Genomic DNA, 25961 nt, shown 5'->3' on the forward strand with positions numbered 1-25961 from the left:
CTATTTTAGGGTGTGTTTTTGCTTTTCATGGTGTAGATGTTTCATCAATGATGAGATAAAGATAAGAGTGATGAGAAGACGACTGACATTAATGTTACGAGCACTTAATCTGCACATTTAACAAATGATTGACGTTGTTTGCTCTTCTCTTACTTTGTCTAGCAGCATCCCATACATTTTTAATGGAGGAAATCTATAGTTTACTTGACAGTGTTTGATCTATGTATATATTATAATATGACAAATAAATCACATCAAATCCCAACAATGTTTACAGTTCATACACAATAGTGCATGCATAATTTTATATACATAATTTAATTTTAAAGCAATATCCAGATTAGCAATTTGATTTATCTTTTGTTTAGAGGATGCCAACAACAATTGATTTATTGATACACAATCCCAAGCCTTAAAATGGACTGGGTTATTTAATATATTAAGACGGAGCCTTTCAGCAAATGAGATATTTTAATTCGATACTTTATGTGCTTTTATTTTGCTAATAATACTTCTGTATTTAAGTAGCAATTTGGAAGAAGGATCTTTTTGTTTTTTTAATATCTTTTATCAGAATCAGAATTCCTTTATTTGTCCTGCAACAGGGAAATGAAGGGTATTACAACAGCAAGAGTGCAGATTCATTAAAAAGAGTATACTTACATATGATATAAAAAAGGAGTCACATATTATTAATAATAAAAAACAAATAACACGTACATGGTGCTCCATGGTCAAATTAAATTAAAATAAGTAGCAGTATAGTTTAAAAACCATATACAAATATATAAGTAGCTGGTACTGTTTATAGTATATATTGCACAGTATTTTATTTTATAGATTATTGTTCTGCTTTTAGTAAAAGACCTGAATCTTCCACACTGCATAATACAGCCATGGAGTAACATTTTTCTTAAGAGTATTTGGTGAGTAGGCGTAGGCCACTTCCTACTAAACTTCTTATAAAACAATAACGCGTCAAATGGCATCAGTCCCTCGAGCATCGAGTGACGTCACTGCGGAGGACAGTGTCGTGACGTAGGCAGTTCAATACTGACAGTGATCTGAGTGGGAGGGAAGCGGGGACTCATCAGCCAGATGTGGAGCGGTTTTGGGGGCGGGGTGCACATCGGGGTGTGCGGATAGGCTTAGATCAATAAATCACTCTTACAGCCAAACGGAAGGATAGTTAATTCTATGCAAACGACTCTCCACATATCAGCATTGATCAGGAGCGATGTGAATCAGTTAAAAATAAAATCGATGTTGCATAAGCAGAATATATACTGCAGGTTTAGTCATAGAGAAAAATCGGAAATTGGCTTTATTCTAGAAATGCACTGGTAAGGGTGTGAAATAGTCTGGATGAGAGAGTGGGGGTGTGAGCCTATGGTAATTAGAGAGAGAAAGAGAGATAGAGGGAGGCGGGTGGACGGTGGGATGCTGTGCGTTATCTAGTGGCTAAATGAGGGTTGTCTTTCCCAGTTCAGGCAGCAAGGCTTCTCCACCCTTCCAGCGAGGATCTGTAATTTACGCGACAATTATCTCGGATCTCCATAAAGGACTCTGCGCTGGATCAGCTGCTCCATCACCAAGCCCTCAGCGCCAAAGCAGGAGTAGAAGGTCTGACTTCCGTGCCATGTGCAGAGCGACATGTATGTGTGATTTCATGCGGTGACAGCGCAGGGGAATGGACCAGTTGTCATCAAATTCCTGCAGATGCACCGACGGTGATAAATTGAAGCCTGTCGTGTAGAGAGAAGACTTTGATACGCAGCGGCCAATCCGAGATATATACGTTTTTATTGCCAGAGAGAACACATAGACCGCTGCAATGTCGACCATAACAATGGGGTAAGTGTGATTATTATCCAGTGGGTTGACTGAGACCCCCTTTCGCTCCTTTCTGTATTCATACCAGCTACGGCTGCTTCACAGGGTATGAACTTCTCCTCTAGAAACCACACCACATAACACAATAATGACCCGGGCGTGTGCTTTAAAATGTATCTCTGTGTCTTACATGACGTCTTATTGCCTAAATAGCTCAGGTAGGCTGTGCATGTGTGGTTGAGTAGGTTATCTTTGCAGGGCCTTGATGTGCTGCACACTAAAACAATGTATTTTCAGTCATTTAATGAAGGGCATTTATTTTCTCTCTCCTTTGAATATAATATATTAGTGAAACAGAAATATACGTTGGGCCCTACATGCTGTCACTCATATACTGGTGCATAAGTGGCTCCATCATCAAACTTTTAGGATCAAGATATAGTGGGTAAATCTGCAATGATTCCCAAAGTAGAAGTGATTGGGTGTTCTCACAGACATGAAGCAAGGCTTTAATTCACTCTTATTGCACAAGAACAATGAGAGTGAATACAGGTTTTTTTCCTAGGTCTCTGTTCTGCTGTTAACTCCCCACCTACATTACAGACAGTTATGTAATACTGAAAGAAGGCATGTATAACAACAGCATTTCTTCTCCAATATTCTCAGAGATCTGTGGTGTGATGAACATCCTGTTCCGGGTCTTGCTAAAAAAGGTCTGGGAACATTATAATATCAGAAGCAGGGGAATGTCAGTGTGCTTCACAAGGCTCCAGTGGCAGAAAGTGGCTTCCTGTCTCTATGGCAGTGACCGCCACCTTACACATCCTCAACACCAGGCACCCATCGGTGAAATATCCGCCTAGTGCGCAGCGCCGCTCATTTGCATGTCCCCTAACCCTGAGCTCAGCGGTCCATTTCCCCACACCAAGCCTGTCGTTCATTAACAGCTGTCTCCTGCAGTTCATTGTGATTAATTGCACGGCAGGAGGTTAACAATATGGCACAAGCATGGTGCGATTTCAAGGCATCAGCCAAAACTTCTGCATTAACTATTTACAATACACTGGAGGCTTCCCAGGCTCCCACTCTGCCCTCCTACAGTGTAGGCAGCACATCATTCAGCAGTCTCCCACTCAGCTGCAGCTCTCCACTGGGCTCTGCCATACTGGTGACTAAGTTACTGTTATGCAACTGACCCAATGACTCAATTGATCAGCAGTGGAATACATTGTAATTCAGAGCACTATGCTGCATGCAGTGTGTGTTAAAGTCTGAATACCACAGATGAGATGTAATCGTTCATAGTTACAGATATGTTGTCTGGCTGCCAATCTCGTGGTAATGGCACACACAGATAGAGTCATATTTCACTTCCGGCCTCATGGCTGAACACCAAGTCACTTACAGCTCTAATGGTAATGGCACAGAGAAGAACATTAGAGTTGGACGAGAACTGGAGATGCTTATCAACACTCTCTGATGCGCTCTCACTTCCTTGGGCAAATACAATTAATGCACTGACGGACTGAGTTTCTCTGCCTGTCTTTGCCTGTTTGTGTGGGTGTGATGTGTGCGTGTGTGTATGAAAGAGAGAGAGTGTGTGTTCATAGGCACAACTCAGGTCATCGAAGCCGCTCCCAGTAGATATAGCAACAGGGAGCTCTCTCATTAATGATCTCTCTCTACCTTAAATAAGATCTACTTGCCTCCAAGCGCTACTCTGTTGAATTAATGAAGACATCTGGAAATAAAGACAATTTCTTCAGAGACGGGGATGAACATAGAGCTGGCAAGGGAAAGCGAAATCTCCTGGGATGAACCTGTGTGTGTGTGTGTGTGTGTGTGTGTGTGTGTGTGTGTGTGTGTGTGTGTGTGTGTGTGTGTGTGTGTGTGTGTGTGTGTGTGTGTGTGTGTGTGTGTGTGGTGTGTGTGTGTGTGTGTGTGTGTGTGTGTGTGTGTGTGTGTGTGTGTGTGTGTGTGTGTGTGTGTGTGTGTGTGTGTGTGTGTGTGTGTGTGTGTGTGTGCAAGCTGTTTAGTAACATACTCGTACTCAAATGAGTGTGTGCACCTCTGCATCAATCCCGTGAAGCTCAAAAGGCGCTATATAAGCAACACTTGTTGGGACTGTGTGTGTGTGTGTGTGTGTGTGTGTGTGTGTGTGTGTGTGTGTGTGTGTGTGTGTGTGTGTGTGTGTGTGTGTGTGTGTGTGTGTGTGTGTGTGTGTGTGTGTGTGTGTGTGTGTGTGTGTGTACTCATGTGAAATGCCTTGTAGGTATTGGTACAGTGTTGTTTGCCAATCAATACCTATGTCACCATGTGCTGGGTTGATATGTGTGCCACAGTTCGACATATTTTAAAGGGTCAATTCACTCTGATTGTAAAATTCAATACAATCTAGCCATTCAGGAAGTGTGTGTTTTACATAATAGTTTACATCCATTCAAATCCTCCAACATCCATTTGAAAAGTTCTCATGGGGACTATTTATTTGGAAGTAAATTTGTCCAATAAAAACGGTTCACATTTTGATAGTCAAGACTGACTGAGGCAATGTTTCTGTTTTCCGTTTTCTGTTTAAAGATCAAACAACTTTCTTATTCACCTCGATTATACTTGAGTGAAGACAGAAAGGTTTCAAAACCTTGGCAAATAAAATCAAAACTATTTAGCCTAGATTATTTTGTTGCAATTGTTCTGTCCTGACCCTTTAAATCACAACCTACCCCAGAGCAATCACCCTGTCTCTATATCAGTCTACCTTTTGTTTCACTCTTCTCTGTTTTCTAAAACGTACCACTGCTGACTGAAAGCTTAAAGCCATAACTTTCATTTGACATGAAATGAAAGGTTTACTTTTAAAAAGAAAATGTTTCAGTACTCACTTGCCCAGATCACATCAGAGTAAAGTTTATTGACACGTTGGTTTACACATACAAGGAATTTGTATCACATATGAGTAGAAAAAATTATTTATTATGTTATATTATATATAATATTATACAACAGAACGTACTGCAACTTGCTTTTCTTGATGCAACTCTTACACAATCCATCCATCCATTTATCATCATCATCATCATTATCCTCCCACAACAAAGTGTCACACATCCTACTCATGTAGCTGTTTGACACTTTACCAGGCTTTTCCTTTAAAAACTGTTATTAGGTTCCTGAAAGTTCATATGAGCGGCGCACATCATTGTTTATATCGCACAAGCTGCAGTTTAGAGCATCCCACTTCCTTCATCTTCTTCTCATCCTCTCCTACATTCATCACCTCCTCCACATTTTCCTCATCCCGGCCTTCTTCTCTCACTTCATCAGTCTACCTCGCTCTCTCATTCTGCCTCCTTCTCTCTCTGTTTTAACATTCACGTTCCATCACCTGCCCGTGTGTCATGCCTACACTCCGCATGCTAAACACCTCCTCCTCTTATTCCTCCTCTGTGTTTTCCACATTCTCCTTGACCACTTATACGCATTACCGGGGTTGGGAGGGTTACTTATAAAAATGTATTCTGTTACAATTAAAGGGCCCATGTCATGCTTTTCCGGTTATTACCCGTCCCCTTGTGTGTTATGAAGGTTTTTATGCATGTAAACGGTCTGCAGAGTCACAAACCCTCAAAGTACACCCTGTAGCAAGTAGGGCTGTGCAATTAATCGTATTTTAATCGCAATTACGATTTTGGCCTGCCACAATTACGAAAACAACATAATCGAAAAAAACGATTATTTTGCTTTGCTAGGTTGTGACAGTGCACTGCAACATACTTGATCTAATTTATTTGTATTTATCATATTTATATATGTTTAGTAGCTTGTTGAAGTGCGCTCCAAAATATTTGTTGATCTTGTTTATTGGTATTTATTATTTTGATATTATTTATTTAAATGTAAATATAAATGTATCATTTATTTTATTTATTTTTGTATTGGTTTTTCAGTTGAATTATACGCTCAGGGAAATCAACAGTTAAAAAGATACTGTTCAAATTATTATTTGTATTTAAAAGTTCAATAAATGGATGTTTTCAAAGTCAATGAATAATCGTATTTAATAATCGTGATATCAATTATTGACCAAAATAATCGTGATTATGATTTTTGCCATAATCGCACAGCCCTAGTAGCAAGTAAAACTCTAACACAGAAAAGACCTGTCTATGCTGCCCCTGAACGCCTCGTTGGAGATTTCTCATTCTCCATTGTTTGCTTCCTGGGTTCTGTGACGTGTGAACACCCAAATTAACAACAAATGACCGGATTGGCCCAAATGGACCAATCCGCGGAGCACCTCACACACCAGGATCCCTTGGCTAACTAACAGGGAGTCCCTGAACGCTGGTAATAGACAAGTTGGGATCGCGGAGAAATGCTCTACCCATTCTCACAGCGTTATAAACCTTTTTCTTACTCAATATCAAGCCACACTTATTGTTTTTACTTAGGCTGTGAGTGTTTGTGTGTGCTCGGGATGAGTTTCGCTTGTTCTCGCTGTATCGCCGACCCGGAAGCCTGTCCGCTCCTCGCAGCAACGAGCCTCGCAACGTCCCGACCAATCAGAGCACACTGGGCTCACACGGAGGGGGGGGGGGGGCAGGAGCTCCAACAAGCCGTTTAGGACAGAGTGAATACCTGGCAGGGGCGGACTGGCCATTGGGAATACCGGTCGAGTTTCCCGGGCTGATTTTTAGTCCCAATCCGCCCCTGATACCTGGTGAATACACATACTATACAGAGATGCTGTATCAGAAACCAATGTGATTTTGGAAAATTGCACAATTTAAATCTATTCTAGTAGACCTCAACAATGGAAATATGATCAGTAGAAATGGCCATGACATGGGACCTTTAATAGTTACTTGTAAAAGAAAGTAATCAGTAACGTAAACTGAGTATAACAATATAAAAGTAATGTAACCTGATTTAGATTTCCTCAATATCAAATGCAATCCAAATAAATACAAGTGAAAATAAATGTCACTAAGATGTTTTACCGAGGTGTATTATATAAGACAACAGAACAATGTGACCTTAGAAAAGAAGAAACCACCCCAAGCCTGCGCATTACACTGAAATGACCCCTCCTCACTTTCTTTTTCCTCATCATTTTGAATTGTTCAGACCATGTTTCCCTTGTTATAGTGCCATGGGCAGATTTTGTTTTCACATGCACTCTCTTGTATGCTCTTTTGGAAGATAGACAGCATTTTAAGGCTTTATCTGCTGCTTTTGTTCTTCCCAGATGCTAAATCTGTGCAGCTCACTGATAGCGCCTGAGTTCACCTCTCGCTGAGTTCAAGAGGATCAACGTGTTCTTAATTGACCTCTATGCAATCCCATAACAAGTCATTCTGACAGGCTATTTGGCTCAGACCAGAATCACTGTAGAATAAAGTGGGGGCATTTATAATGGGCCTGATGCCTTTTGTGTTCTGGATATGCCTGTGTTTTAGGAGAGGAAAATATATAAATATAATTAAATGTCCGATATATTTTGTAAGATTCAATCGATCATTTATTCTTTGCCTTTCAAAAGTCTGGTTGTAGGAGTAAGTAGGCCTATTGCTTTCTCTTGTCTTTTTTTACAACTGGTGGGTGTTGTTCTGGAATAAAACTCTTTGGCTCAGGCGCTCATATGTAAAAATCAAAGCACAAGTAAGTTGCTGTGTTTGGTCCAAACACAATCGAGCAACAAGAATCACTAAACTTGCCACAGCTCCATCACATTATGCAATGAAAAACGATGCTGGTTGCCAAGCGGCTATTGCACGGATCATACGGACAGGCCGTGGTTGTGTGATGTGTGATTGGAGGGAGTTGAAGTGACTCACAGTTCTGCCACTTACACTGCTGTCGATGATTATGATAATTTGCGCACAGCACTCCACAAGCAGCTTTATGAAGCAGCATTTATCATCCCAGATTCACTCTCTGACTTCCCTTACTCTCCACATTCCCCATCTTTCTCTTCCTGTCTGACTTCCCTCTCTCCCCTTTCCCTGTCTCCATGTTTTTCTTTCTTTCCCAGTCTTGGCTAATCACACACAGGAGGGGTGCTGCTGCTGAATTTTTATATTCATTTATACAGCAAGCCTTTGATGTCCCCCATCACCCCCTCAGTGCAGTGTAAGCACTTCTCTATCTCCTGCTCTGCCAGCACCAGCACTGCCAGCCCAGAATATCTCCCTCTGCACCCTGCACTTTGTGTGTGTGTGTGTGTGTGTGTGTGTGTGTGTGTGTGTGTGTGTGTGTGTGTGTGTGTGTGTGTGTGTGTGTGTGTGTGTGTGTGTGTGTGTGTGTGTGTGTGTGTGTGTGTGTGTGTGTGTGTGTGTGTGTGTGTGTGTGTGTGTGTGTGTGTACTGACTGTAGATATTACCCAAAAAGCCCCAACAATGCTGAAATATACAAGGGCATGTTAAGAGCATACCGAGGAGTCGAAGGGTAAATGGACAAAGAGTGAAGGCGGTGCATTACTGACAGATGAGTTAATGGTCAAAAAACAAAGATGACTTTTATATAATCCCCAACAATATACAGTGGGGTGAATCCTAACTCTGTTATGAGCATCATCCAGGGGTCAATAAGGAATGAACTCATCTTAAACCACAATGGAGTTTTGATCCAAGCCACAGAGGCACACTTACAATCAGATGTATGATTCCACCACTTCTGTTTCATAGTCTGCTCATGTTTATATATATGCACATGCATTATGTGTGTCTGTGTGGAAACTGTAGTTCAGTGGGGTGTGTCTTTCTTGGTTAACCGTGGCCTACTGTCTATATTTAGCATTAAACCCTCTCCTTTCCCCTTCTGTGCTCCCCTGTGTGACCCTCGCTCAGTGCTGCAAGCATTTCCATATCAGAGCACGGAGAGACGGAGCTGACTTACAGGAAGTGAAAGACAGAGAGTTTATGTGAGCTGTTTGAGTTTAATGTATTGGTTTACAAGTACGACAATGTACGAGTGGAAGAGTAGACTTTAAGGGTTATGCGGGAACTCTGCTTTAGGTTGACAGCAGCTTGTTATCCAGGTGTAGACAATGTGTATATGTAGTAGTCTTTTGGCAGCCTCTCTTTCTGTGGCGTAACGATGGAGGATGGCGAGTTGGTCATTCGTGTGCCAGGGCGGTCTGAGTCCCCCGTGGGCAGCAGGAGTTGCGCTGCTGGCCGTGGGTTTGGGGAGACGTTAGTGTTGCAGCACAAAGAGGTTCACCACTTCTTCTTCGTCCCCTTCAGGGAGCAGCCCATCTACAGCACGAGGGCCCACGTCTTCCAGATTGACCCCAACACCAAGAAGAACTGGCTGCCCACCAGCAAGCACGCCGTCACCGTCTCGTACTTCTACGACAGTACGCGCAATGTCTACCGCATCATCAGCCTGGATGGCACCAAGGTGAGGGGTTGTGACTGAATGCCTAACACACTTTGTCACACACACAACTCTTGATACCTCCCAGACTGCATCCATTGTTAATTTTAATTTCTGCCAGCTGACATGTTTTATTAAGACGTCAAACAGTCTTCCAGGAGATTTTAGTGCCACTATGATCTACCGAGTGTTAATGATGTTATAAGCTCTGCACTGCGATTTAATGTTCAGACACATCTTAAAAGAGCTCGATGTGGCAGACTGTCTCAAGGATGACAGCTCATGTTTCATTGTGTGTTTGCATGCAACTACCGTATTTGTGTGTGTCCGTCTGCACACTTTAAGTCTCAGGATATTCTTGTTAGACATCCAGAAGGGATATTTCTGCCGGGCATGGTCTGATTTATAGGGAGGGACCAGTCACCAACATGCACACTCCCCGCCAATTATGGACAGAGGAGGGGGGAAGTTTAATGAGAGAAACAGATGACATACTGAGAAGAATTGGAGGTAGAAAAATAACCAGAGCGGCAAAGACGGAAAAGTGTGAATCCATTGACCAGGGGCAGCAAAGCCATGTCCCAGAGTTCAGATTTAATGATCTCAAATCAGGTGTGGGAACCTCTGCTGATGGTGAAATGAGAAAAAATCATGCATGTAGAAATCACAGCCCTCACACACACACACACACACACACACACACACACACACACACACACACACACACACACACACACACACACACACACACACACACACACACACACACACACACACAATGAGTGACTCCTGCCCCTTTTAACTCGTCATTATGTATTGATGCCAACCGCGACACAACTCTGCTAATTGGTCATCCATTCATTTGTTTTCCATAACAGTTATTTAACAATGGAGGTTAAATAAGATCTAGCCTTCTATTAAGACAGACAGACAGACAGACAGACAGACAGACAGACAGACAGACAGACAGACAGACAGACAGACAGACAGACAGACAGACAGACAGACAGACAGACAGACAGACAGACAGACAGACAGACAGACAATGTCACTGAAAAAGCAAATAATTTTTGCCAGCGGCTTTGGTGCACTAGTAATGATTTCTGGCAGTTGGAGGGTGTATGTATTGACTCATATTAACCTACCCAATTTGATCATTATGGTTATGATATAAATAGTTTTCGAACAACAACACTGGTCTATAGCACACAGAAATGTTATTCTCGGTTTTGGTCTTTTCATGCTTTTAATTGACAAAAAGAAACATTTAAAATATAGCCAGACTCACCCTTTAACTTAAATCTTTAAGTTTGTCAGCATTTACCAACTTTCAGACTCTGTGGTTTACGTTTTTTCGATTAACACACTTTCCCAGTTTCTCACCATAAGATCAATCACTTTTGCTTTTGTATTGCACTTTCAACTACTGGTGGACCACTGAATCCTTGGTTTTTTAAGTGCAATGCAGCAGCACCCTGTTAGCAGTCATTTGTAAAAGACATTTTCCAAATTCCCCAGAAGCCTAAGGTGATGACTTGAAAGACGTTGTTTAATCAAACACATTCAACTTACGATTACATAAATCTGAAAAAATCCTTATATTTGAGAAGCTTAAAGATTGTTCCTTGTTAAATAACTGACTTTTTTCATTTTTCATTTCTATCAATCGATTAATTGGCTAATTGCTCTGGCACTACTTCAATACTGTTTGAAACGTCTGAGAGACCCACGTTTAAGGCATTAATACCAACTGCTTCAGCTTTTGATGTGTACATTTTGTGTTCAAACTAAATAATGTCTCATTGCTGTTGTCATATATATTCCTAAATTGTAATGTGAATAATCTTCCTCATTCAGAAATTGAAAAAAAGCACATACAAATTCTCCTCAACACCACTATCTGTCTTACACACACATATGAAAATACACTGTGGTAATAACATTAATGTAATGAGTATTAAGTGGGTTGCTTCTATCCTGCAGGCAATAATCAACAGCACCATCAGTCCCAACATGACGTTCACAAAGACCTCACAGAAGTTTGGCCAGTGGGCGGACAGTCGAGCCAACACGGTGTACGGCCTGGGATTCTCCACCGAGCATCATCTAGCCAAGGTATCACCCCCATTCCTCTGCCCACACACACACACACACACACACACACACACACACACACACACACACACACACACACACACACACACACACACACACACACACACACACACACACACACACACACACACAGTATCCACTATAAACCTTTTAGCATCAATCTCAGGGCGGCTTCTCTTCTCTCGCGGACCCCAAGAGTGGATGGTATTTCTAATTTATTTTGCTCTAACTGCTATAGCTTCCTTAAAAGTGTAGAATCTTCTTAGCAGTAAGCCCTAATGAGGCTTTTTCTGTGTGTTTATGAAAGTTATGTATATCTGTGTTAACTGTGTGTGTGTGTTTGAGTAGGTAGTGAATTTTTGCTCCTCTGCAGTATGATTCAGCTCCATCGGGAACAGGGGCGGCTCACAGTCCTTAGTTACATGACTGCAACTAAGGACTGCAAGGACTGCAACCAAGGACTATTTTTATTGTAGATTATTTTATATATTATATTTGTTTTATGAAATGACATACTCAAGTATCTTGTATCGTCCACAAGATATTAAATTTACTGTCAAAGTGAAGTAAAGAAACTGGAAAATAATCTCATTGAAGAAGCAGATAACTTTGCCATCCTTTTAACCACTATTGTTAATACTTACAATAATATTCTATTCTCTTAATCTAATTTACAATTTGTGAAGTATTAACAGTAACATGATACATTTTATTTATTTAAAGCTCTGTAAATTCTCAATCAAACATTATTGTCAATAATCAAAGATAATAAATCATGAAAGTAAAAAAAGTTACATTTCCAAAAATAGTTGTTCATTTTCCCAACTTCTTGGAGACAAGTATGGTTTTATTGATTTACAGTTGATGTTACACCTTGAGAGAAATGTGTCTGAAGAGCAGTTTTAACAGACACTCACCAGACAATTAGAAGTACTTTCTGCGGCCTGAAGTAAAAATAATCAGATTCTCCTCTCAGATAACTGCGTTGCCAACACTCCTGTAGCACTTACACTGAGAACTGCATTTAGATCGCTGTAGCAGAACTATTATATTGCACCGAAGTGAAATGATATTAAGTTACTCATTGCAACTCCACCAGTCGTCAATTTGATTTCCTCTCCACTCTCTGCAGTACAGAATATAAAATAATACTCTGTAGGAGTACTGTCGGGGAATCACCACACCCTAAAGCGACATAGGGGATATGTATCTGTGTGTTTGTGCGCCAGGGTGTTTATATTTGTTCAAATCCCCTCAGAGCTGAGCTCACCTTACTGCTTTGGGCTCGATGAATGTATCCTTGCTCTCGACTAAAATAACCCTGGAGATCAAATTCAGACACTGACCACTTCTGATTAAACACAAAAACTCTACAGGAAAACACAATGACACAGTCTACTTTGATCTGTGTGTGTGTGTGTGTGTGTGTGTGTGTGTGTGTGTGTGTGTGTGTGTGTGTGTGTGTGTGTGTGTGTGTGTGTGTGTGTGTGTGTGTGTGGTGTGTGTGTGTGTGTGTGTGTGTGTGTGTGTGTGTGTGTGTGTGTGTGTGTGTGTGTGTGTGTGTGTGTGTGTGTGTGTGTGTGTGTGTAGAGGTCCATATAGAGAGGTTACTAACTGTGACCTAAATAGCTCATGTTTCGACTGAGGCATTGTGGGTAAGGGCCTTCTTTTCTAAGTTCAACTGTCGGTTGTTATTGGCAACGCCTCTGCCCTTCCCTCCTCTGGCTTCACGGCTGACCTATTACACACTGATCTCTGTCTCTCTCTATGTGTGTGTGTGTGTGTGTGTGTGTGTGTGTGTGTGTGTGTGTGTGTGTGTGTGTGTGTGTGTGTGTGTGTGTGTGTGTGTGTGTGTGTGTGTGTGTGTGTGTGTGTGTGTGTGTGTGTGTGTGTGTGTGTGTGTGTGTGTGTGTGTGTGTGTGTGTGTGTGTGTGTGTGTGTGTGTGTGTGTGTGAGAACATATGGCTTTACTGAACAGATTAAACCACAGTATAGTATAATTACTGTCCATACTGATGGCCGTCCTCTGTGTCCAGTTTGCAGAGAAGTTCGGGGAGTATAAAGAAGCGGCGCGGCTCGCTAAAGAGAAGAGTCAAGAGAAGATGGATATGGCCATGTCTCCCTCTCAGGTACGATCAGCACACACACTTTCCAAACTCGCCCCCCCCACACAAGTCTTAACCTTTCTGTGAGCCGACTCATGACCTCCTGCCACGGCATGCTGTGTGTGATGATGAGCAGCTGGTGAACAGGTCAACAAAGAACGATTGTGTTTATTTGTTGTTGTTTAGTTTGAATAACTACAGGTTGAAGTTATAGAACCAAATTTAGAAAACAAATAAAAATATTTGAGAGGAACGAGATGCCCAAATATGTTCAAGTAGAATTGTTTTTTAAAGGGGACCTATCCTGCAAAATCCACTTTTGTACGTCTTTACATGAATATGTGTCCCCGGTGTTCCAGGGAACTCACCAAGTGTCAGAAAACACAACCCTCTCTCTTTTCCTCCATACCCAAATCTCTAAAAACGGGGCTGCAACGGAGCTGATACAGATTTGAAATTGTTCTGACGTCAGTTAAGGGGTGCTCCGCCTATATGGGCAACTCTCCACCTATCAGGGGAATGGGGGGTTGGGCCACGGCCACGGCCATTGCCGCTCGAAAGCGCTGGAGACGCTGTAGTACATATGCCAGGCCTGTAAGTGGCGCTGTAGTCTGCCACAAAAGCAGCGAAGAAGACTTCTCACAGAATCAGCCCTTGGGCTGGAAAAGAGCAAATAGAGCGAAATGAGGCATGGCTAAAATGCATGATCTGTTTGGTATTTTGAAAAAAAAACTTCACAGACATGTTTTATATAGGTATGGCCCTACAATATATTATTCAAATATAGCATGATAGGTCCACTTTAAGTTGACACTTGATGAATGAAGAGTGTTCAAATCCTTAAGTAACCTATGCACAAGTCCTTCCTCTGAAATCTTCCTTCCTCTCAAGTTATAGTACAGTATTGTCAATACAATGTACTTAAAGTATCAAAAGTGGAAATATTTGTTCCACAGAAAAGTGGGAAGTCCTGTGACTGATATCTTATGCATCAATGTGTACACACACGTGTCACATATTTCCATTGTAACTGGTCAAGGGCGATAGTTTTGCTGCAAACATTTGTGTTAGTGATTTTTACGAGTCCTTGCTTTTTGGTGAAATAATAGATTATTTTACGGGTAAGGACATGAGAAGGGTAAATGTGTTTTTGGTGGAACTGCTAAAACCTCATAGACATCTGAAAAAAAAACAGGTCCCAACCAGAAACTGCTTTTTTGTAAAGGTACACACAAACATAAACACTGAAGCCAAAGAATAACCAATATCTACTTTTGTCAAATAAATGTTAAATTCACACTATTTCTTAAATGTAAAAAGTAGCATAAAAGTGTCTCAAAATTGTGATTGAATGCAGTACTATGCAGTAAATTGACGTTACCTTCCACCTCCACTTCTCCATAGATATATTATATACACCAATATGGTATTTTCTCTTAAACATTAAAAGAGCATCAAAAGAAAATGTTGTCCGTGGACTCCCCTTCAATTTGGAGAGTATAATTAGCCTGTATGTTGGGTATTTGTTGTGTGAGATATCTAATAATGCTAGGTTTAAGGGCATGTGTGACTGCATCTTAGAGAAAATGATCTTGTTTCTGGGAAGAATCCCCAGAGAAATCTGTTCTTTAAAATAAAGGGTCTTAGCAGGCTTCATGTCCTTGGCTGTTCATTATGGAGGCTCGGGGAGCGGCCCCCCTGTTGTTCTGCGCTCTATTACTCGTACAATGAATGCTGCGGCCCCCGTGTGCAGAAATGCTACAGTCCCTTCTGCTTCCCATGGGGGACGTTTTTTAATGAAGCCAAGTGGACAGCTGCACTCTCATCAGGGGTTGAAGGCTGCATGTGCGTGCCCCCCCCCCCCCCCCCCTCCACACTGTAGAGGCTGCGGCCTGCAGAGCTGCCTCTACCCAAGCTGCTCTGTTTCACTGCTGAAAATCACTGTTTCAGCCCTTACTCTTTCTCTGTTCTCTCCTTTCAATCAGTGATTAACAACCACCAGTGTGCCGTGAGAGATCGTCAGGTGTGCCGTGGGAAATTGTCCAACTTCACTTAATCGCTCCAAAAGATATGATTTAGTTGCTGCCAATACAATCCAACAATGCCATGGTTCCAAGCACGCTTAAACGTCCTCTCCAAACGAAACACAAATCACTTAAAACAAGAACATGGTCTATTTTGTCGTCTGCTTTAACAAACTGAGAAACGGGTCACTTTAATGAGAAAAAACACAAAGAGAGAGCTCTCAAAACTAGCTACAAATTGAGAGACTTGTCATTAAAGGATCATTGTATATATGCTGTATAAGACTACAATGTGTCTTTTTTTTATGTAAAAAAAAGGTGAAAAACACTGCTCTAAATAAACTGGAAAACAGGAGAGAGGAATTCTACTAAAACAAGATGAGAAAAACAAAGAGCTCAATGCTATATGCTGGTCCCAATAGGCCAGACCCCAGTAGACGAGCATCAAGAAGAGATACAAAATGGTATATTAATGAATGTGCATCGCAAAATGTAACGCTAGTCATAATCTCCCTGTTATCTCTCACTTCCTTCTCCTCCATTAGTGACGTACAGGCGGTGCCATTGTGCCGCTGCATTGTGCCCAAGCCCTGAGTCTTAATAGCTTTGTTTTATGTACGAGCAGCAGCTAAATGATTTGTCCCTCGTATAATTCTGTGGTTGTATGGGATATAAAGATAAGCTTTAATCTGTAATTCTGCCATGTCCCAGTGCTATAGTAAGCTATTTAATGGCCTATAGGGACGTAGGACTGTTCACTAGGACGCAGCAAGAGCTTTCAGAGTGAGAGGCAGCACCTCCACTTCCATCACCCCTAAACACACACACACACACACACGCACACACGCACGCACGCACGCATGCACGCACACACACACACACACACACACACACACACACACACACACACACACACACACACACCTCCATCATGTAAACTCCTTATAGGAAAAGGGTAAATGCATGAGGCTTTTTATCTAGTCGGCATCTCTTGTAATAACAAGTTGTCAAAATCTCTCACGTTAATTATAATTCATTTTATTTTACTGTATATAAATTCATCATAATGAATCACTTTCAGTAAGTGTTGTAGGACTGAAATGAGTAGTAGTAAAATAATTGCTAACGGTTTTGATACATTGTTTAATTGTAGTCATTTATCAAGGTTGATAATCTGTTATTATTTAAATCAATGTTAATTAATTCTCTCAAAGATAATCATTTCACTATATTACTATTTATTTTGAGCATTTGTGCTGACAAAAAAAGAAATGTACCTGGGACTGTGGTGGGGACATTTTATGAATATAACTGAATTAATTGATAATAGAAAATAATTGTAGAAAATCAATGAAAATTGTTGTAAATTGCAGCCTTAAAAAGATTCTCTATTTTAGCACATGATGGCTTGTGATAGCAGAAAACAACCAGATACCATTAAAAACTTAAAACGTAGAAAATCTGGCTGTTTTTTCGACCTAAGAAAATTAGAAATTGAAACGAAAATAGGAGGCATCATACAAATGTCCATTTATAGGGAAATTTCTCAAAAAGCAATTTGGTCAGTTTTTTTAAGGATTTTTGTTATGTGCCTCATCTTAACTGTGAAATATACACTTATTAAAAACATTTAATAGTGTTTGATTGATTATTCGATGTCTAACTAGCAGTCATAGTTATATACCTTTATTTTTTCATGTAGGAGTCTCCAGGAGGCGAGCTCTCGTCACCTTTGACCCCGGTGACCCCGCCCATGGAAACCATCAACGGCACAGATGACCTCTGCGATTCGACTCCAAACTTAGACTCCCGTCCAGAGCCGTCTCAGAACGCCCTGGCCTTCGCACACAGGTACACCCCACAGCGTGATGTGTTCACTGTCCCGTGTTGTCATGTTTACCACAACACAAACTTAACAGTCTGACCACACATTCACTGTCACAGAATACATACACTCAAACAATACTAAAATAGATGAATTATTCAGATTTTTTCTCTGTTACTCTATTTGTCTGAAACACTGAAGTTGTACCTGACTTCTTCTACGTCTGCGTGCGCCTATATATGTTGCATGTCAGCATGGTAGTGAACTTCCTCTATTCATGCTGCTCTCTCGTGTTTTTCCTCTCTAGGGAGCAGTTTAAGACTTGTCGGGTCTGCTCTTTCTGATAGGGATGTCATTACAAGTCCTGACTACTGCGACACCATAACTACGCATTTAAAAATAAAATTCAGGCACAAACTTTCCCAAAAGTTAGAGCCTGGTGCAGGTCAGCAACAGGGAGGGTCCTCTTTACAAATCCTGGTGCTCTGCTTGTTTACTAACTGCTAACTAATAAGGTAAAGCAGCACGACATCACTCCAGTCGGGAGGTATAATGGTGCAATGAATTATATCAGTGACAATCTGACTCACACGCTGTCACTTCACATGGACCAGCAAGAGATGTTACTTTAACCAATCTGAGCATGCTTGGTACAGAAACGTACATATATCTATAGTTCTGTGTTTGCCTACTGCAATGCAATAATATCTTTTAAAATTAAAATCTGTTATGTTTGGTGCATTACGGACTATGTGACGGTGTCACCTCTATGCATGCAGCACTACTGTTACACTGTATACATTCCTGATGTTTTTGTGTCCTGTTAGCAGACTGAATATTGAAATGGACAATTTATATTTGTTGTGATTGTTAATACTGGTTTATATACAATAGATTATGTAAGACAAAGCGGTCACAGTTCCATGTAAATATGTTTGATTTGTATAATGGCTTCCTGAAGAGGTGCGGCTGTGAGGTTCACCAAAAAGGTGTTGATGAAGCGTTTATGTAAGACTTATATAACATTCTGTGGGTAGTGGGAGGCAGAGAAAGAGCAAGACAGACAGACACACAGAGAGTGTGTTTGTCAGAAGCTGGAGAGAGAGAGAGGCGCATTGTATAAAGTCTGTGCATGAGTCACTGATACATAAGCACCCACCAACTGCAAACACACTCAATAAACTGAACAGGAGGGCATGCACGATGAGTTTGAACCATTTGAGTGAGTGAAGTGTTTCTTTCTCAGGAGAGAAAATATCCCTGTTTTCTACTGTCAACTGTAGTCGACTGTACACGGGTCTTTTCATTTGTAAAATCTCTGTAATCCTGTGCCACTCGTTTCATTATTTCTCTGGCTGCGATTCCTATTAATTAAAGATATCAATCAATCGCTTAATGTATTATCGTTCTTTTTTTTTGCTTGGCGATGGGTGTCTGAGAGGAGGCTTAACACATCTTTTTGACATTGAGATATCACTACAGGGATCTAAAGAGACACAGGTTTTTTTGTATTAGTGTGTTTAAGTCTGTAAAGCTGTGACAAGCTCAAGTGCAAATGCTTAGAAATCCCTACCGCTACATCATGAACTCTGTGAGGCTACACAGATCTGAGTGTGCAGTGAGAGCGTAGAGAGGACACCCACTGCCTGCTGCAGCCCTGCTGATGTTTCTATTAATGCTGCATGCGTGGGAGACCGGGTCGACTCCCAGCATTCACCATGGCAAGCATGGACTTAACAAGCAAACCTCAGTCTCACATTTCTCAGAGGCATATGCAGATAGGGTTGATGTTAGGACCGTCCATGATTTGACCACATAACCCTCTATTTTTCAGTATTCTCTATTATTAATATTTATTTTATTTAATATCATCTCACTTGTCTTAACACCTTTTAAATCAGCCTCTCATTTGCCTCAAGCTGCGGTTAATTCCTTTAATTTTGAAACAGTGTATGCACTTATAGTTAATTTAGGAGCCCAAAGAAAAGAATCATTATATTTGAAATGTAACTTTATTACTTTATGAGGGTTCAGACATACATATAAAACACACCTGCACTTTGCGGTCGTTTTTTTTTCTTGGTTTGTCATGTGACAAGAATTAGATGATGACTTATCTCCATAACATATACACCCCGCTGCTGCATAGCGGGGATGTGTAGGAGGGTTTGTAGGGGCGCATAGGGCAGAGGAAGAGAGAGTAGGATGAGATGTAGCTGTTTGCATGGTTGTGAGAGGGTTTTTTATATCGCAGGATGTAGGCGTGGAGTCGAGTTGAATGGGCTTCTGAATATTGGAAGAGCTTTAGTTGGGACTGCCTTGGCTGTATGGGCATGGTCTCCTCATGTTGGAGGGTGTAGGCGTCTTTCGGTGGGTTTTTGTGGTAGGCTTTTGTGAGATGGAGCCGATGTCATACGTCAGGTTGCCACGAGCGCCTCCGTTCCTCCAGTGCTGCCATGGCAACCGCTCTGGCTCCCTTCTTCTTGAAGTGCTCTGTGGGGAGGAAGAACCTACCTGACGACGCACCGCAGTCAGGACACAGCAGACACAGGAGAGGGAGAAGGAGAAACTGAGTTTATGTTTTGTGCCTGGCAGCTTTATTGAGCCTGGGAGGAGAATTATACCAACTTTGTGAAAGAGTAAACCACAAAACAGTGTGCTGATGTTTTATTGAGGTCATGAGGGGATATGCATTGTGTACAACAACAAAAAACATTCAAAATTCCAAAGAAATTAAGTTTAAAACAACAATTTAAAGAATAAAACAGTATAAAATGTGATACAAAAATACAAAAATTGCACCACAAAATGTTTCCTCTGGTGTTTCTTGTCTAAATTGAAATATTGTTCACATGGAAAAGATGAAAAACAGATCAAAATAAAACTCTGTAACACTGATGCAATCTTCTCTACAATATACAAAAGAGTCTGTGATTTTTTTATGATTTTATTAAATTATTGTTCAAAAACTGGCTTACAATTTTAAGTACAGTATATACAAACAGGAGAAAAAAAGCTTCAGTTTAAAATTACAATGGTCCCATGCATGACAAAAAATTGAATTATAACACAATTACATTATGATAAGCAACTGGAAAATATCATTAGCTACTAAAATAATCATGATGTAAATACACACATCATCTCCGTTGACACAGTCACCGCTAACTTACCCTCCATGTGTCTCTCACACCTCCAGATCTGCTCTGCTGTCCTCAGCCAGATTTCTGCTCCCCCCTTCAGACTTATTTAATGAAGACGAACACCAGTGTCAAAACATCTTGCACTCTTTTCTCTGCTCTTCTGTCCCTCCATCGCTCTCCCTTGCTCTCTCCGTCTGTCTCCATCTTCACTTCTTGACGTCTCTCCTGCTCTCCTGCTCTGCGAGCTGCTGTGTGGGGTTTATACATCGGCAGGGTTTGTGTGCCTTGGTGACAGCATCACTCCATGTGTGTGTGAGTGGTTGTGTGTCAGTTGATATGTGCATGTGTAGGATGAAGTGTCGTCTCCCTCCTATGCGTCACACACGCAGACACACTCACAGAGGGGGTGGCTGTTGTGTAAGAAGGCGCCGTGGGAGTCCTGCGTGAATATGATCTGGGTTTTCTCTCTTTTACATTTCAAAGAGTGGGTGTAATGGCATAGTGGAGTACTGCTGCAGTGTGAGCTTATATATGTGTGTGTGTGCAAGTGAGGGGGCAGAACAAAACTGAAAACAACATTGTTACGGGTCACTCACAGAACCTCATCACTCCTTGAGCGAGCTTAGCTTCCTTTTGTGCTTTTCTGTGTTTCCACCGCTGGGAGGAATTACTGTGAAGTATGTGGGCGTAGGAGCTCCTTTTCAAAGGTACTTGACTTGATGTCGGTACTCGACAACGGTTAGGTCTCTCATACATTCTCCCGCGCAAGCCGGACATTATGTGAGAGACAGAGAGTGGGCATTATGTAAAACTCAAATGAATGCCTGCAGTGCTCATATACAGATAGGAGATATACAGCGGAAGTGTTTTCCCTCCACAAAGTTGACTTCCTACATACATCTTATATTACACTTTCATTCTGAACTATCAACTATCCTGACCCTCCACCAGCCTGTTTCTCCCTCACACCCATTAGCAATTGAATCGCTTCTCCCTTATCGCTCATCTCATCTTCTCATCTGTGAGTAGCTGGACCAGATTAGGCTCCAGCCAGCAAGAGGATATAATCCTGGATTACAACTCATGTTGCAGACAGCTGGTTTCACAGCTTCATGTCAGGAAGTGACAAGCTCCAGTTTGAGTGCTCACTGAAGCCTTTGTCAGCTTTCATGATTGGATGCATGGAAACAAGTAGGAGTTTTTAAAAGGGCTCCATCAGGACAAGCCCAGTGTCCAGAGGGCATTTGGCTTCACCTGCAAAATGTCAATCAAAGAGACACAAATTGACTTCAAATGACTACAAAGAAACTCAAAAACCTACAAAAAATAGACGCAAAATAACCAACATCATAAAAATAAAGAGACTCAAAATATGACTCAAAATGACCAGAAAAAGACAAAAAATGTCTTAAAATAACAACTAGGAGACACATATAGACCCAAATTGGTCAGTCTGTAGGGGATTGGACTTTGGACCGAAGGGTCGCCGGTTCACGTCCCGATCGGACCAAAAATACGGAGTGTGGACTGGTACTGGAGAGGAGCCAGTTCACCTCCTGGGCCACTGCCGAAGTGCCCTTGAGCAAGGCACCTAACCCCCAACTGCTCACTGGCGCCGGCTAGACTGGCCTCCTCCGCTCTGACCTCTCAACTGCATGTGCATGTGTGCATATAACTGTGTGTGTATTTGTATATGTATGTGCATGATGTAAAAAGTGTGTACTGTGTGTACTGTATGTACCTGTATAAAAACGCATGTGTGTGTACGACAGAGTGGAAACTGAATTTCGATTAATAAACGTCCATCTTCTATCTTCTTCTTCTAAATTAGACCACTAAGAAACTCAAAAGCTTTCAAGAGAATCAAAATGATCAAAAACATATCCATATAGAGACTCAAACAACCACACAGTGAAACGAAACAAACTCGAAGAGACAATAAGCAACCATAGCAAGACTCAGAAGACCACAAAGAGACCCACAAACTGGAGGTCTTGATCCTATAAATGTATAAATGCTCGCTTACAAACAATATTGATTCTGATTTGTTGTGAACAAATACAGATTCAGTGCTTGCTTGATTTTGAAGAATCTGCCATTGTGAGTTTTTAGACGGACACATCTTACATTTATAGCATGACAACAAAAACCATTTGATGTGCCGTCATTGTAAAGTGACAGTCTGAACATCCCTTTGTTCTGCAGCCCCGTCATGACAAAACACTGGGAGGCTGAGCTGGAGGCACTAAAGGGAAACAATGCCAAGCTAACGGCAGCTCTTCTGGAGTCCACAGCCAACGTCAAACAGTGGAAACAACAACTGGCTGCCTACCAGGAGGAGGCCGAGAGACTACACAAACGGGTGAGGGACGGGGCAAAGAAATGCTCGCTGGCTTTTATTCATTCAACTCAGACAGGACAGATGATTGGGAAGGGATGATGTGGAGTAAGGATGAGAGATTATTGTTGAGTCCGTCTCTCACCATGGATCTTCATTTTAGTACCTCATCTTTTCCTTTTAGGTGACAGAGCTCGAGTGCCAGAGCAACCAAAGCCCAGTGATCAAATCCCAGAAGACTGAACTCAACCAAACCATAGAGGAGCTGGAGAACACGCTAAGGGATAAAGAAGAGGTGTGTATTTGTGTGGGGAAGTCTATATGTCTATGTTCAATGCCCTATATGTATTCTGCAAAGCCTATAAATCTGTTTTTATGTCTTCCAGGAAATGGAAAGGTTGAAAGAGGAATTGGAAAACATGAATGACCTAATGGAGCAAAAAGACACCCTAACCCAGAAACTTGAGGTGAGTGATACAAAGATGATCACATGATTATCAACACGCCTACTTCAATCGTAGTAGTATTATTGACGGTGGTATAAGTATTCAGATCCTTTCAGATACTACCACCAAACTGTAAAAATACCCTGTTCTAAGTAAAAGTCCTGCATTTAAAAGGGTTACTTCAGAATATGTAAGTATGATCAGCCACATGTAGTTGAAGTATTGAATTTAAAAGAACCCAATGCAAAACAATCTTTAAAAAATTACAAACAATCCTCAAAATAAATTAAATAAATTAAAGATGTACTGAATCTTTTGATAGATGCCAATTTATTTTCTCCCAATCAGATATAAACTGTTTTGTGGTTTAATTTATAATAAAACAAATTTGTATCTCTTTTGTTTTTTTTAACATCTTAATGTGTTAAGTAATTAGAAGCCAAACCTGTACATACATTTAATGCAGTAAAAATAACAACATTTATTTTTGAATCGTGAATAGTAGAAGTATAAAGTGAGTACCACAAATTAGCTTTTAAACTTACAATACTCGAGTAAATGTACTTAGTGACATTCCACCACTGATTGACCCCCCTCTGATGACACAAACCTGCAAACACTGCTGTCTGTGGTCCTGCAGGAGACAGAGCTGCGCAGCCGGGTGCTGGAGGAGCAGCTGTCGGGGGCCGAGCAGCGGCTGGAGGAGAACCAGGAGGAGCAGGAGAGCTTCAGGAAGAGCCTGCGGACGATGCTGGAGCTGCTGGACGGGAAGATCTTTGAGCTGACGGAGCTCAGAGACACCTTGGCCCGGCTCATAGAGGAGGCCAGCTAGAGGCGGAGCTGCCTCATCTCCACAGACAGAGCCATATGATAATTTAAACCCCCATCTCACCCACACAGATTCTACCCACAATGCCCCACCTTCCTCCTTACCCCACACACACATCCAAACTGAGACACCACACTGCCCCAATTCTGATTCTGATCAAAAAGGGCAGCTAATCCCCAGATTTACCTTGCAGGCATCAACTCCATGCCACCGCAGGCACTCCTGTAGTTCATGACACAACACAGGGACTACCTCGTCCTGCCTTCTGATTGGCTGGTGTAGGCGTGACCTTGGTTGTATTGATCTCTCTGGATGCCTGTCTTGGCATTCAGCAACTGCCCCCTAAACCCACCCACACACTTTCAAAAAGGAGTGAAACTAAAGATCTGTGCCTCAGTGCCATCTGCTGTTTGACCGGGAGAGCAGCATCACAGCTTGCAGCATCACACACACACACACACACACACACACACACACACACACACACACACACACACACACACACACACACACACACACACACACACACACACACACACACACACACACACACGCACACACACACAAGCCCCTTTCCTTCCTCTCTAAACTGCCCCCCCAAGGGGAATGTTGAAATTCATGTGGAAATCATTGCTGTTAAGACTCAGAGAACTGCGCCAAAGCTGCCAAATCCCCCCAAAATATTGTCCTCTTAACTCGCAGATGCTTTGATCCAAAGTGACTTACTGTACAGAGAAGTGCTGAACAGAGAAACAGAGAGTTGGAGCTCGGGCTGCCAGCGGAGCATCAATGGAAACAGAGAATCAAAGGACGGCTCTCAACAAAGTCGTCAGTCTTACCTATTGGCCAGGACACACAGGGCTGCTGGGAAATGAAGTTTGGTCTACTAACCCGCAATGACAGCTGTATATCCACACCCTATTTAAAAACCCCACATGATAGATGGTTATTGGATCTTCCAGAGGCATTGCTTATGCCACACAGAAATTTTAGAGGGCTTGCACCCATGTAACATTAGAGAAATTATTGTATCCAGACTGCTTCCACCGTTACACCTGACCTGTCTTCCTGCCAAACTCAGTGTGGTGTGTGTTCCCCAACAAGGCCTGACCTTCGACATAACGTGTGCCTTCAAAGCACATATGCGTGGACACATGTTTGTATATAATATGTGTGTGTGATTTGTGCTGTGAGAGAAAGGCCCTGTTTTTTGGACATCAAGGCACACACACACAACACACACACACACACTGAGCAATACCAGACAGGCTCTTTATGACACCTCTATCTAACTCTATCAGGTACTCTACTCAGTGGACTCATGCAGATAGGTCAAAACGCAGCTCAGCTGATCCCCCCTGTCCGACAGAAAGTGAACTACTGTTGACCGCGATCCTGTGTGGCAGCCCTGTCTGGTCGAAGACGACATCGTGAAGGGCTTACAGAGTGTCATCCACGTGTTTCGTAAATCTCCACCCTCAGTGAAGCTGGCCACAGATTTTCACTCCTCACGGGTGATTATAGAACTGTACTCAGTTTCTATCCTTTTTTTTACACAGGATATATAACACTGATGATATAATACAACTGCATAAGACAACTTTCTACTCATGACATTGTAAATGAATGGATGGATAACTCAAATGCAGTAACGTCCTGCAACGGCTTATTGTTGTGTATTAACCCACGGAAAAGTATTGCTTAGTTACTATTATAGAGTATCCAGTATGTAGGTGAACAATGAAACCTCTTCAATATATTTTTTAAATGCGTACAACACAATGTAAACACATAGTGTACCAAAACTTCTGAAGCAGCTCCTGTACCGGTAAAATCCAAAACTGCATCGTTAAATCGCTTTCTTCTTAAATCATAACATTTCTAAAAAGCTATATTCTCACATGAAATGCTGCTTATGGTATTTTT

At 41.7% G+C, this 25961-nt stretch overlaps 1 protein-coding gene across 3 annotated transcripts; it reads left to right on the forward strand.

Moving 5' to 3' along the window:
• The first annotated feature begins 1441 nt into the window (after window positions 1–1441).
• homer1b (homer scaffold protein 1b) lies at window positions 1442–24470 on the forward strand. Of its 3 annotated transcripts, XM_034122382.1 has the most exons (9): window positions 1442–1854; window positions 9078–9234; window positions 11194–11325; window positions 13362–13454; window positions 17157–17305; window positions 22628–22784; window positions 22945–23055; window positions 23147–23227; window positions 23847–24087. In XM_034122382.1, exons 1-9 carry the CDS (start codon window positions 1835–1837, stop codon window positions 24036–24038), a joined length of 1092 nt encoding a protein of 363 aa, XP_033978273.1. In that variant the 5' UTR covers window positions 1442–1834; the 3' UTR covers window positions 24039–24087. The 3 variants fall into 3 exon arrangements, with proteins under 3 accessions (XP_033978273.1, XP_033978272.1, XP_033978274.1); XM_034122381.1 differs by lacking the exon at window positions 1442–1854 and having other exon boundaries at window positions 8769–9234; window positions 23847–24470; XM_034122383.1 differs by lacking the exons at window positions 1442–1854; window positions 22628–22784; window positions 22945–23055; window positions 23147–23227; window positions 23847–24087 and adding an exon at window positions 17587–18670 and having other exon boundaries at window positions 8769–9234.
• The last annotated feature ends 1491 nt before the right edge of the window (window positions 24471–25961 follow it).

This window comes from Trematomus bernacchii, unplaced genomic scaffold (assembly GCF_902827165.1).
Source record: "Trematomus bernacchii unplaced genomic scaffold, fTreBer1.1, whole genome shotgun sequence".
NCBI classification, from domain to species: domain Eukaryota; kingdom Metazoa; phylum Chordata; class Actinopteri; order Perciformes; family Nototheniidae; genus Trematomus; species Trematomus bernacchii.

What these genes read in the sequence shown, in the direction of transcription:
- homer1b (XM_034122381.1), top strand. Translation starts at nt 8,932, where the DNA reads ATGGAGGATGGCGAGTTGGTCATTCGTGTGCCAGGGCGGTCTGAGTCC. An exon ending in TGGCCATGTCTCCCTCTCAG is followed by an intron (nt 13,455 to 17,156) that starts GTACGATCAGCA and finishes TTTTTCATGTAG; the next exon opens with GAGTCTCCAGGAGGCGAGCT. An exon ending in CCGAGAGACTACACAAACGG is followed by an intron (nt 22,785 to 22,944) that starts GTGAGGGACGGG and finishes TTTTCCTTTTAG; the next exon opens with GTGACAGAGCTCGAGTGCCA.